The sequence below is a fragment of the Mercenaria mercenaria genome, chromosome 14 (genome assembly GCF_021730395.1).
Source record: "Mercenaria mercenaria strain notata chromosome 14, MADL_Memer_1, whole genome shotgun sequence".
NCBI classification, from domain to species: domain Eukaryota; kingdom Metazoa; phylum Mollusca; class Bivalvia; order Venerida; family Veneridae; genus Mercenaria; species Mercenaria mercenaria.
The window spans coordinates 39237512-39251671 of NC_069374.1; the positions used below are offsets into that span (position 1 = coordinate 39237512).

General features: G+C 34.6%; 1 protein-coding gene across 3 annotated transcripts in view; it reads left to right on the top strand.

Annotated features, from left to right (window-relative positions):
• Positions 1–14160, top strand: part of LOC123527419 (uncharacterized) — a 176033-nt gene that overhangs the window by 2190 nt on the left and 159683 nt on the right. For all 3 annotated transcript variants that reach the window (XM_045306860.2, XM_053523311.1, XM_045306859.2), the window contains exon 2: positions 8511–8776. In XM_045306860.2, coding sequence (XP_045162795.2) covers positions 8511–8776 — 266 coding nt within the window. The remainder of the gene's footprint in view (positions 1–8510; positions 8777–14160) is intronic.

A 14160-nucleotide genomic window follows, 5' to 3' on the forward strand; every position in this document is an offset into this window, starting at 1 on the left:
TCAATACAATGTTGGACGACTTTGATATTTTGTCATCTGAGATCAAAAAGTAGGTCACCAGGTCAAATCAAAGGAAAAGCTTGTTAACACTGTAGAAGCCACATTTATGACTGTATCTTCATGAAACTTAGTCAGAATGTTAATCTTGATGATCTTTAGGTCAAGTTCATATATGTGTCATGTAGGGTCAAAACCTAGGTCACCGGGTCAAATCAAAGGAAAAGCTAGTTAACACTTTAGAGGCCACGTTTATGACCATATCTTAATGAAACTTGGTCAGAATGTTAATCTTGATGATCTTTAGGTCAGTAGATCAGGTGAGCGATACAGGGCCTTCATGGCCCTCTTGTTTTATTTTATTGTAAAACCATTTCAGGAACATTTTGCAGACAATTAAAAATATCTATTTAGAGGAGAACGAGCAGTAAAATGTTTAATAAGAAGTTTCAATTTTTCGTTTCGCTTTCAGTTTGTGTGTAACATGCATTCAGGTTTACACGTGTAACCGGAATAGGAATGGAATCGGAAAATGACATATAAAATTAGAATACACTTAAAATGAAATTTATTTTCCCTTAAATACAAACAGTTTGCTTTTTGGTAAAAAAAATGATGTACAATAACTGCGTGTGAAAATGGGGGTAGGAGAAAAATAATCTAAAATTATATGATAATTTTAGTTTTTAGCTGATCTGACTTTTAAAAAAGAAATAATGAGTTATTGTCATGACTTGATAGGCATTGGCGTTGGTGTTGGTGTTGTCTGGTTAAGTTTTGTGTTTAGGTCAGCTTTTCTCCTAAACTATCAAAGCTATTGCTTCAAAAGTTGCAACACGTGTTCACCATCAAAAGCTGACGCTGAACAGCAAGAAACATAACTCCATCCTGCTTTTTGCAAGAATTATGGCCCCTTTTGGACCACTGGACCACGAAAAAAAAAAAAACTAAAAAAGACAACCAACACACAAAGGAACCCTATGAAAGTAATACTGAAACATCTGAATGATCAATGATTAGATTTTTTCGCGGCATAAGAAACATGTGCCAATCGTTTCTGTAGACTACACATAAAAAATATATAGATTATAAATATATGTTTGATTGTCGAGTAATGTCAACGAATTCATTGAATTAGCAGTACAAAATTGATTTTGGAAAGTAATTTCAAGGAATATGGTGAAAACAATTAATTTCTAATGGATATTTATTTGATTTTCCCATGGTGAAAAAAAAGGGTCATTTTATTTCAGTGAAGGACGAAATAATGAATGAGTTTGTAGATAAGTTTATAATAACTGAAGATCATTTGAATCAGCATTTTAAAATAGTCTCATCCATCTGTAATAATTATGGCTGCAACACATACAGTTGAACTTCAATGGCTCGAACTCGGATCTTTCGAACACCCAGGATCACTCAAACTCTTCGCCCGGTCCCGAATTTATTCCTTCTTTATTCTATATAGCTCTACCTCGGATCGCTCGAACTTCGAAAATTCGAACTCTCGAACTCATTTGGTGGTCCCTTCGGCTCAATTACAGTGATAATTACACCTATTCAGTCGAACAGCCTATTTGTCGCCGGAATGGCTTGTGTTTACAAAGATTTTCACTCCTCTGCCTGACATTCGCCAAACTTCCCCTTTAACCGGCGCGTGCGTAATTTTCACACGCCTATGTAATTAGCGTCGGTATACGACAAACAAATTAAACTAAGTGAATTTCGTTCACTGCAATGCTTTAATGGGCTTTGATTAATACGAATAAAATAATTGAGCAATGTCTGTCTTTATTTTGTCTGCATAAAAACGGGAGATACGATGTTAACTTTCATACTGCTTTAGCATGGCTGAATAACTTAGTAAAGGACCCGGAAACAGGGGGATAGCTAAGTCGGCTACTGGAAAGCAAGGAACAAAACGAAAATAAGATCCAAAAACTTTAGAAACAAAATATATGTTTTTTTCGTATCAATGTCATGTTTGAAAATAAATAATAAAGACTATTTCAGCGTTTGTTTTTACAAAAAACACATATGTAGGTACAATATGACAAGATATTACGATGTAAGGTTTGTAACAAATCATGCCCTCGAATTCCCAAATTCAAAATGGCCACCATTTGGATGGCTCGAACGACGGAAAACTCAAACTTATTTCAACGGGACCCTCGAGTTCGAGCCATCGAAGTTCGACTGTAGTTATAAAACTCTATCGGAGTTCAACGCACGTTTTCAACAGCTTTTTCGATGATGTAATGAGTGGGGCATGGCATATTAAGTATCATGCAATTGACAGTGATTTGAAAACAAATACCTACATAAAGTAAAAGAATTATAAAACACAGAAAAAATGTATCTCAGCAAAACATTCAGTGCTTTATTATGTATATTCGGACTCATACAGATACAAAATTGTAATAATAATACTTAATGCACTTTCTACTTTCGTCTCATCCGCTATACTTTCTTTGGAAACAGTGTCTTAAAATTCTGTATTATTCCAATTTGATGTGAAATATGCGACAATTCTGAAGATTAGTGAATCTGAAAGTATGGGACCGTAAAAATCTGAAGCTTTGAAGACATGCAGCTTGCATGCACTGCCCTTCATTTCACATAAAATGCTCATTTTAAGATTATATGCATCGTAGATCTTATATATTTTAGACGATATTCCCCACCTTCACAAAATAGTGAGGGGAAAAAGGAAAATATAAATAAAAGCGGTCCTACAATATTTTAGCAAGTGAAATATGTGATCTTAATTAGTGCCAGTTAAATTAGAAATACATGTATTGCCTATTGGTCAAGCTTTCAATATAAATTTAAACAAATGACTTTATCTTCTAAATATATAAGGGACAGATTGTAAGATGATATTGACACGATATCATTCGTAATTATATTAGCCTTCCGTACGTAAGTTTCCGGTGCTTTTCGTACTATAGGAATCGGCTATTTCCGTCGTTTGGGATGGTCCGGTCCGGGCCGGGTTTTATTAATAACAGGATGGTTTAGTGAACTGAAAATGTTTTTATGTCACTGATTTTGTGCTATATTTCAAGACCAAGATTTAAATGAGAATTATGATTTATAAAATATTCAAAATATTATTTACAATTATTATTAATAATAATAGATGGTAATATTGATAGAAATCTAATATTAATTATAATTATTATTTTTATAATCATCATTTTGTTCTTATTGTTAATGTTTTTTATTAATATTAATTGTATTATTTAAAAAAACATTTTGAATAGTCGATAACCATAATTCTCATTTAAATCTTATTATTAATAACACTTAGATATTAAAAGGGTATAGGGTCATATTATAAGGGAGTTACTAACCGTTTTACATATTCAAATAAGACAAGAAAAGTGAAAGTTTCTTTTTTTTTAGGCAGTGGCTAGGTAGCCGGTTCCGGGCCACATTTAAAAAAGTCTTTGTTTGCTGTCTCCCGAGCCTACTCTGTTGGGTAGGTACATGTACTCTTACAGAAGCTCCCTCTTGTTCTAACTTTTAACTTTCTTAACGGATTAAATTTGTAGAAACAAAGTATCAATTTAGGTCTGAAATGGTGGTGAAAATGCATTAACATTATTCTACTTGAGGACTGGAAAAAAAACGAAGCTCTAAATTGGTCTAAACACAACTCATAAATTATGTAAATTCCTTACCCCACCCACTTTCGTATAAAAATACTGATCACTAATGATTTTGACATGAAAATGCATCGACATGTATTTACCCTTACCAAAATAATGTAGATTGGTGTTATCAAATCGTCGAGTGTGTTCATCCAATTTTCAATGAAATAAGCCTGATTTTAGTAGCAAATTAATTTGGTAAACATTGGAAGAGAATGGCGCAACTGCATACAGGGAAATAACATGGATTTTATTACCGAACAAAACTTTTCTTTGAATAATTAAAAATTCATTTCAGCTGGGAATTATTTCTTATGACTGGGAATTTTTTGCTTCAAACTGGTTAAAATGGAGCCTAATTGGCATTGAGAATAGGCCGATATTCGGCCCCGTGAGACAGGTGGAAAAGGCCCTGCTTGTCTAATCCCTTATCGAAACAAACAATTAATCATATTATCAAAATTCACCTGTGAAAAACAACTCTTTTCTCCATGTGTGTCAAACATGTATAATACTCAACAGTCGGTGACACTTTAATTTACTGTGTAAACATGTTTGGCACTCCTCAGTAATTATCAACCCAGTCATTTTTTTTTTAGCTCACCAGAGCACAAAGTGCTCAAGGTGAGCTATTGTGACTGGTCATTGTCCGGCGTCCATCGGCGTCAGTCGTGCGTCAGTGCGTCATCCGTCGTCCGTCAACATTTGCCTTTTGAACACTCTAGAGGTCACATTTGTGACCCAATCTTTATGAAACTTGGTCAGGATGTTAGTCTTGATGATCTCTAGGCCAAGTTTGAAACTGGGTCGTGTTCGTTCAAAAACTAGGTCAGTAGGCCAGATCTAAGGAAAAGCTTGTGAACACTCTAGAGGCCACATTTGTGACCCATCTTTATGAAACTTGGTCAGAATGTTTGTCTTGATGATCTCTAGGTCAGATTTGAAACTGGGTCATGTGGGATTAAAAACTAGGTCAGTAGGCCAGATCAAAGGAAAAGCTTGTGAACACTCTAGAGGCTATATTTGTGACCCAATCTTTATGAATCTTGGTCAGAATGTTTGTCTTGATGATCTCTAGGTCAAGTTTGAAACTGGGTCATGTGGGGTCAAAAACCAGGTCAGTAGGCCAGATCAAATGAAAAGCTTGTGAACACTCTAGAGGCCACATTTGTGACCCAATCTTTATGAAACTTGGTCAGAATGTATGTCTTAATGATTTCTAGGTCAAGTTCAAATCTGGGTCATTGGGGTCAAAAACAAGGTCACCGGGTCAAATCAAAGGAAACGCTTGTGAATACTTTAGAGGCTACAGTTGTGACTCAATCTTTTTGAAACTGGGTCAGAATGTTTGTCTTAATGATTTCTAGGTCAGATTTGAAACTGGGTCATGTGGGGTCAAAAACTAGGTCACTAGGCCAGATAAAAGGAAAATCTTGTCAACACTCTAGAGATCACAGTTCAAGTTTGAAACTCCTTAGAATTAGTCAGAATGTTTGTCTTGATTATCTACAGGTCAAGTTCGAATCTGGGTCATGTGGGGTCAAAAACTAGGTCATCCAGGCAAATCAAAGGAAAAGCTTGTGAACACTCTAGAGACCAAAGTTGTGACCCAATCTTTAAGAAATATGGGCAGGTTGTTTGTCTTGATGATGTCTAGGTCAAGTTTTAATCTTGGTCATTTATGGTCTAAAGGCGACAGTTGTGACTCAATCTTTATGAAACTTGGTCAGAATGTTTGTCTTAATGATCTCTAGGTTAAGTTCGAAACTGGCTTGTGTAGGGTAAAAAACAAGGTCAGTAGGCCAGATCAACTCTGGTGAGCTTGTTTTTTTTAGCTGACCTGAGCAATGCTCTGGTGAGTTTTTCTGATTGCTCGATGTCCGGCGTTCGTCGTCTGTCTGTCAACATTTAGCTTGTGTATGCGATAGAGGCTGTATTTTTCAACTGATCTTCATGAAACTTGGACAGAATGATTACCTTTATGAAATCTAGGCCGAGTTCGAAAATGGGTCATCTGGGGTCAAAAACTAGGTCTTTAGGTCAAATCAAAGAAAAACCTTGTGTATGCAATAGAGGCTGTATTTTTCATTAATCTTCATGAATATTGGTCAGAATGATAACCTTGATGAAATCTAGGCCGAGTTTGAAAATGGGTCATCTCAGGTCAAAAACTAGGTCACTAGGTCAAATCAAAGAAAAACCTTGTGTATGCGATAGAGGCTGTATTTTTCAATTGATCTTCATGAATATTGGTCAGAATGATTGCCTTGATGAAATCTAGGCCGAGTTCGAAAATGGGTCATCTCGGATCAAAAACTAGGTCACTAGGTCAAATCAAAGAAAAACCCTGTGTATGCGATAGAGGCTGTATTTTTCAATTATTCTTCATGAATATTGGTCAGAATGATAACCTTGATGAAATCTAGGCCTAGTTTGAAAATGGGTCATCTCGGGTCAAAAACTAGGTCACTAGGTCAAATCAAAGAAAAACCTTGTGTATGCGATAGAGGCTGTATTTTTCAATTGATCTTCATGAATATTGGTCAGAATGATTGCATTGATGAAATCTAGGCCGAGTTTGAAAATGGGTCATCTCGGGTCAAAAACTAGGTCACTAGGTCAAATCAAAGAAAAACCTTGTGTATGCGATAGAGGCTGTATTTTTCAATTATTCTTCATGAATATTGGTCAGAATGATAACCTTGATGAAATCTAGGCCTAGTTTGAAAATGGGTCATCTCGGGTCAAAAACTAGGTCACTAGGTCAAATCAAAGAAAAACCTTGTGTATGCGATAGAGGCTGTATTTTTCAATTGATCTTCATGAATATTGGTCAGAATGATTGCATTGATGAAATCTAGGCCGAGTTGGAAAATGGGTCATCTCGGGTCAAAAACTAGGTCACTAGGTCAAATCAAAGAAAAACCTTGTGTATGCGATAGAGGCGGTATTTTTCAATTGATCGTCATGAATTTTGGTCAGAATGATAACCATTGATGAAATCTAGGCCGAGTTCGAAAATGGGTCATCTGGGTTCAAAAACTAGGTCACTAGGTCAAATCAAGGAAAAACCTTGTGTATGCGATAGAGGCTGTATTTTTCAACTGATCTTCATGAAATTTAGCCAGAATGATTACCTTTATAAAATCTAGGCCGAGTTCGAAAATGGGTCATCTGGGGTCAAAAACTAGGTCACTAGGTCAAATCGAAGAAAAACATTGTGTATGCAATAGAGGATGTAGTTTTAAGTTGATCTTCATGAAATTTGATCAGAGTGATTGCCTTGATGAAATCTAGGTCGAGTTTGAATATGGGTTATCTGAGATCAAAAACTAGGTCACTAGGTCAAATTAAAGAAAAATCTTGTGTATGCGATAGAGACTGTTGTTTTCAATTCATTTTATGAAATTTGGTCAGGATGATTGCCTTAATGAAATCTAGGTCGAATTTGAATATGGGTCATCTGAGGTCAAAAACTAGGTCACTTGGTCAAATCAAAGAAAAAACTTGTGTATGTGATAGAGGCTGTATTTTTCAATTGATCTTCATGAATTTTTGTCAGAATGATTGCCTTGATAAAATCTAGTTCGAGTTTGAACATGGGTCATCTAGGGTCAAAAACTAGGTCATATCTAAGAAAATGCTTGTTTTATCGCAAGAGACCAATTTTTTGGTCCAATCTTAATGAAAATTGGTCAGAATATTTGTTTCCATGAAATCACTAGGTCAAACATGTTTTACACTGTTATGGTGTGTTTCTTAGGTGAGCGACCTAGGGCCATCTTGGCCCTCTTGTTTTTTTTTTTTGTTTTTTTGAAAAGCGGGAGAATTATGGTTTTGGTTGGGAGACTGGAGGCAAGGTGAAAAAATCGGGATTTTGACCCTCCCGGGCAGGAGATCACATGTATGGTCCGTCTGTCCATCTGTCCGTCCGTCCGTTAGCAATTTCGTGTCCGCTCTGTAACTCTTGAACCCCTTGAAGGATTTCAAAGAAATTTGACACAATTGTTCACCACACTGAGATGACATGCAGAGCACATGATTTGGATGTCTCGCTTCAAGGTCAAGGTCACACTTAGGGATCAAAATTCATATCAGTTTCTTTCGTGTCCGCTCTGTAACTCTTGAACTACTTGAAGAAATTCAAAGAAACTTTGCTCAAATGATCACCACATCGAGACGATGTGCAGAGCGCATGTTTAGGATGACTCGCTTCAAGGTCAAGGTCACACTTAGGGGTCATTGGTCATATATGACTTTGCTTTGTATATATTGCTCTGCATTGCAGTGCTCTTGTTTTTATTTGGCAGATCCCTTTTTTGTTCACTTACAATAAAAAGTTTTTGAATTACTTCCCTTTTATGTTACTATAAATAGCTTATTTTGAAACTTTTTTATTATTGGACATAGGGAAAAACCGAGACCACTTTTCTGTGGTACAACATGAATGGTACCTCCAATTGTTAGGTGTATTTTGACATACTCGTACCTGGTAAGGATTTTTTTATGGACTTAGAATTTTGTTTTGACTTTCTTCTCTTTGTTGTTCCTGTCCTTTGGGCTTCAGCAGTCAAGTTCTTTAAATTTTGCTCCCATCCTCTGATGGGAGTATATTGCCCCACTTGGCGGCACTCTTGTTGTAATTGTCATAAACTTGAAGAAGGTCTTTATAGGACTGAACCCGGTTGTTTTATTAAATAAATCATTATAATCTCCCTGTGTGTTACGTGTTGTTACCTCATCTTTCATTCTGTTCTTTATATATTTAACCTAGAGTAATGAAACCATGTACAGTGACAGGAGTGGGGAACTCCTGTGTCCTGTGGAAAAACATCTAGTTTGTTATTTACTTTTCAGTGTATGAAAAAGGAGTCCATAAGAGAAGAACTACTGGAGCTACTTCTAGCTTATAATTCACAAAAATCTGCTGATGGAACTGAGACAGATATTGACTCTAGTGTAGCAACAAGTGTTGACATTTCAGCACCAGTGCTAGAGATAACTGTTAAAGACAGTTGTACTACAGAAAATCAAGCCACTGACTTCTCCATGCAACTACGGACAGAAAATATAAATAACTCGAGCGAATCTCAAAGAAAAGAAGAACAATTACCAGTGAAATGGTAAATAGTTTTGAAGTTCCATAAGGCTTTAAATTTTATGTTAAAAACAGATCAAACAGCTGTCCAAATAGATGTTATGCATGATTACATGGTTAGAAAAGCACTACCTTCAATACTGCACATGAACTTACACTGTCGGAGCCATAAGGGGAGTTAATCAAAAATAAACTTTTCTTTTAAAAAGGAATGGCTTGGCTTGTTGAGGTGTAGTAGCAAGCAGACATCTTTTTATGCAGTCTGTTGCTTGAACAGCTTTTTTATGTTTGGTTCATTAAAAATACCCCTTTAAACACTAGTGGATTTGGCCATAACGTAAGCGCAGAAATGGATGGCAAATTTTCCTCTGAGATACCCATTGGCAGATAGCTGTGTGAAGTTGGCTAAACAAGCGACATACGACATTCGAAAATTTTGAATGTCGTTCAGTACGCGACATACGACATTCATAACGTTTGAATGTCGTCCAGTGTGTGATGTATGACATACGACATTCGAAAATTTTGAATGTCATCCATTGCGCAACATACGTCATTCAAAAATTTTGAATGTCGTCCTGTGCTCGACATAAAATATACGACATTCAAAACATTTGAATGTCGTCCAGGGTGCGACATACGACATTCGAAAATTTTGAATGTCGTCCTGTGCTCGACATACGACATTCAAAACATTTGAATGTCATCCAGGGTGCGACAAACGACATTCGAAAATTTTGAATGTTGTCCAGTGTGCGACATACGACATTCGAAAAAAAGTTGAATATCGTGAAAAAAACGACATTGGACATTCGACATTTGAACTTTGACATGCAAAATTTGAATGTCGTTCAGTGCACAACATGACATACGACATTCAAAAAAAGTTGAATGTCGTGCAGAAAACGACATTGGACATACGACATTCGAACTTTGATAAAAAAATTAGAATGTCGTTCAGTGTGCAACATACGACATTCGAAAAAGTTTAATGTCATGAAAAAACGACATTGGACATACGACATTCGATTTTTGACATGCAAAATTTGAATGTCGTGCAACAAATGGCATATGAAATACGACATTCGAACTTTGACAAATAAAATTTGAATGTCATTCAGTACGTGACATAGACATATGGCATTAAAAAATTTTGAATGTCGTCCAGTGTGCGAGGTACGACATACGACATTCAAAAATTTTGAATGTAGTCCAGTGCACAACATACGACATTCAAACATTTGAATGTCGTACAGTGTGCGACATACAACATTAGAAAAAGAAATGAATTACGTACAAACAGACAAACAAATTTTGTCACAAACTTTCAGATTTTGTCATTTTCTATCAGAACAGGTTTTTATTTGCAGTTAATTACCCAAAATTACTATTTTATAAGCACTTTTTTCTTATTTTACAAGTAATATTTAAGGCCAAAAATGGCAAAGTTAAGCTAATGTTCCCGGTGGCGTGCCCGTCGGGGAAGCAAATTGTTTTTATATTCGATTAGACAGTATTTGTAACTATTTATTGAAAGAAATTTTAGTTTCATATCTTACTTTTAACGCTTTTTAGAATAAAATGAAATTGATTAATTTTGTAAAAAAATACAACCAGGATAAGCGTTACACGGTCCCTTTAGAAAGTTTTCAGATCAGACAGACGGACAAAACTTACCTTAAGGTATTAGATCACTAATAGAGAACCTCCTTTTTGAAGAGTATTCAATTCCTACCATAAACCTACTTTTACTGCAATTCTTAGGGGGCGTAGGTTCAAACCCTACTGGGACCAAAATTTTTTTTTGCTTATTTTCCTTTTTTCTAGTAAGATTTTACTTCTTTCAAGACTTATTATTGATTTCTTGTACAAAAATGGAAAAATATGAATCTTATAAGCGATTTCTTGGTGTTCAAAGTGAATTTACTACTTAAACAGAAGGGGTAGAGTTACACATCTTTAAAAATATTGAGTTACACACGGTGAAAGTTCTCTAATTTGCTTTCACTCTTAGATTATACGTTTTGGAAGAAATTTAGGTAGGTTTTACGCCTGCTCTAAGGTTATTTTGAAATGGAGTAAGCAAAATTCAAAACAGAAACACAGCATTCAACCTTATTTTTTCAATGCTGAAGTATGACTTCTGTCTCATAAAATCCGTTTACTTGAGGCACCATAGAAAAAATGATATTGACATTTTTATTTTGTGTTTTATAATTGTTTACCAATAGTTTGATGTTTCTTTTATTAAAATTAATGGTAAAATGAGTTCTCTGCAAACGTTTTGGATAGTGGCTATCACTTTGAAATTTGTCTCTACTTGAGCTTGAAGAGATACCATAAGTTATACAAAATTTATAAAAAAACGGTACGGTAAAAGTTGTTCAAAAATTGCAAAATAGTGCAAAATACGGTTAACTTTTAGCATATACCAAGCAAAGGCCATTTTGTAAACATTACTATTAGTGCTCTAATACCTTAAGTTATTTATTTCCATAGAGATGATTGATATTCACCAAAGCGTGGTATGTAAAAGTCTTAGTTGATGTAAAATACTTGTTTTCAGAAAAATAAGGTTTATTTTTGTGCATTTTTTTGCTTTTTGAAATCATGGCACCCATGTTTGAGCATTTGTTTTAAATATATTTTTTTATGTTTGATATTATTTTCAAACAATATGTTTTGAAATAAATAGCAACAAGGGGACAAAAGAAAATTTACATGTATGTACCTGAATGAAATACTTATTCATGAAACTCCAGGAAAATCAATATTAAAGATAAATTATTTATTGTTGATATGCCGTTTTTAAAACACAAAATGACCGTCAATATCGTATAGTTGCTTAAATATTTGAATATATTGAGAACATTAAAACATGGATCTAATTACATTAGACTTTGTCGCTGAATCAAACAATGAAATTTAATATAAAGGAGCAAATAAAATTCATGTCATCTTCAGAAATTTTAGTTTATATATCTATACTGAATAATCATTATGGCAAAAAGTAATATACACTGAGAATACTCTGCCTAAGACCAGAAAATAAGAAATCACTGTTAACGTTTTTACTTATACCTATTTTTGTCAGAAAAAAACAAAGTCGTTACCTGAAACCATAGCTGTTCCTCTTTAATACCTTTCTATGAGAGACAATTATTATATAAGCTGTACACAGTTCGATCCGTCCGGCAACATTAATAAAACAACGAATGTCGCAGTACTCGACTATTTCCTGACATCGTGCCAGTTTAATACTGATCAAATTGAAATCAGTCACCAATATTCAAAGCAAAATGTAAAAGTTCGAATGTCGTAAATTACAAGTCGCATGTTGCAAAACATTAAAGTTTTATTTCGAATGTCGTATGTCGCTGAATGACATTCAAGTTGTGTTGTTGTTGTTGTTGTTTTTTTAATTATTTTTTTTATTTTGCAAAAGCTCTAATGTCATGTGTCGAATGTCGATGGTCCATACAACAAGTAACAATGCAAAAACATTCAATGATAGAAGTTTCTGTCTAATAGGTCCAAACTTTGAAAGTCTTATATCGTAGGGTGAAACAATTTGGGAAGACTTTTTAAAATTTTCGAATCGTATGTCGCGCCACTGGACGACATTCCCAAATGTTTTAAAGTCGCGTACTGAATGAACATTAAAAATTTTATTTGTCAAAGTTTGAATGTCAAATTCGAATGTGTTTTTCACGAAAATTCAACTTTTTCGAATGTCGTATGTCGCACATTGAATGACATTCAAATATTGCCTGTCAAAATTCGAATGTCGTATGTCCAATGTCGTTTTTTCACGACATTAAACTTTTTTTCGTATGTCGTATTCAAAGTTTGAATGTCGTATGTCCAATGTCATTTTTTTGCACAACATTCAACTTATTTCGAATGTCGTATGTCGCGCACTGGACGAAGTTCAAAATTTTCGAATGTCGTATGTCGTGCACTGAACATTCAAATTTTTTTGTCAAAGTTCGAATGTCGTATGTCCAATGTCATTTTTTCACGACATTCAACTTTTTTCAAATGTCGTATGTCACACACTGAAAGACATTAAATTTTTTGTCAAAGTTTGAATGTCATATGTCCAATGTCGTTTTTTTCATGACATTCAACTTTTTACGAATGTCATACGTCGTATGTCGCACACTGAACGACATTCAAATTTTTTTGTCAAAGTTCAAATGTCATATGTCCAATGTCGTTTTTTCACGAATTCAATTTTTTTCGAATGTCGTATGTCACGCACTGAAAGACATTAAATTTTTTGTCAAAGTTTGAATGTCGTATGTCCAATGTCGTTTTTTTCATGACATTCAACTTTTTACGAATGTCATACGACGTATGTCGCGCACTGAACGACATTCAGATTATTTTGTCAAAGTTCGAATGTTGTATGTCCAATGTCGTTTTTTCACGACATTCAACTTTTTTCTTTTGTCAAAGTTCGAATGTCGTATGTCGTATGTCTCGCACTGGACGATATTCAAAATTTTCGAATATAGTATGTCGCACCCTGGACGACATTCAAATATTTTGAATGTCATATGTCGTATGTTGTGTACTGAACGACATTCATAATTTTCGAATGTCGTATGTCATTTGTTTATCCAACTTCACACAGCTTTGGCAGATTACATTATTTCAGGGGTGTGCTTACTATGACAGGTATAAATGTCTATGAATTCTTTACAATATTAACTGAAATAACTGAAATATGTAAAGTCAGAAATGGACAATCTACATTTTAAATGAAATCTTAATATTTGTAATTCATTTACATTTTGTAATAATATTCTAGTTTGTGAAATACCCTCGAATTAATAATAGACTGTCATAAAACGCAAACGCCCGTTTGACCGAAGCATATAGGTCTGACCAATAGGTAGACTCCTTACATGCTGCCGCTTGGATATATTCTGCTCCCTGCTTCTTGTAGTAGACAGTACTACATTTTGGTAGACAATAATGAATTCAATAAAATGCTCTACTATGCATTATGTTCGGATGAGGGTCAGTGGATATTCATTAACATATATAGGAATTCAACATTCAGAAAGAAATCAAAGCCATCACAACAAATTGGTGTTTAATTGTAAGCAGTAGACATTTTTAGGTTAAGGTAGTTCTGCACGTTTGGATCGAAATGTTTTCTACAATGTAGAATTTGATTAAACTCTGATTTTTCAAAACTTCAGAATATATTTAGAAAATTCAGCAAATAGAAAAGATAGGGTCGTGTGCTTGATTTTTTGCTAGACAGGTTTTAAATTTTTGGACTTCATGCAATTTTTCATAATGGGAGTCTATGAGAAAGTCATAACTTTCATAACAATTCCGCGAATAGAAATTTTTCTACAATGTAGATTTTGATGAAACTTCTCATACTTGTAA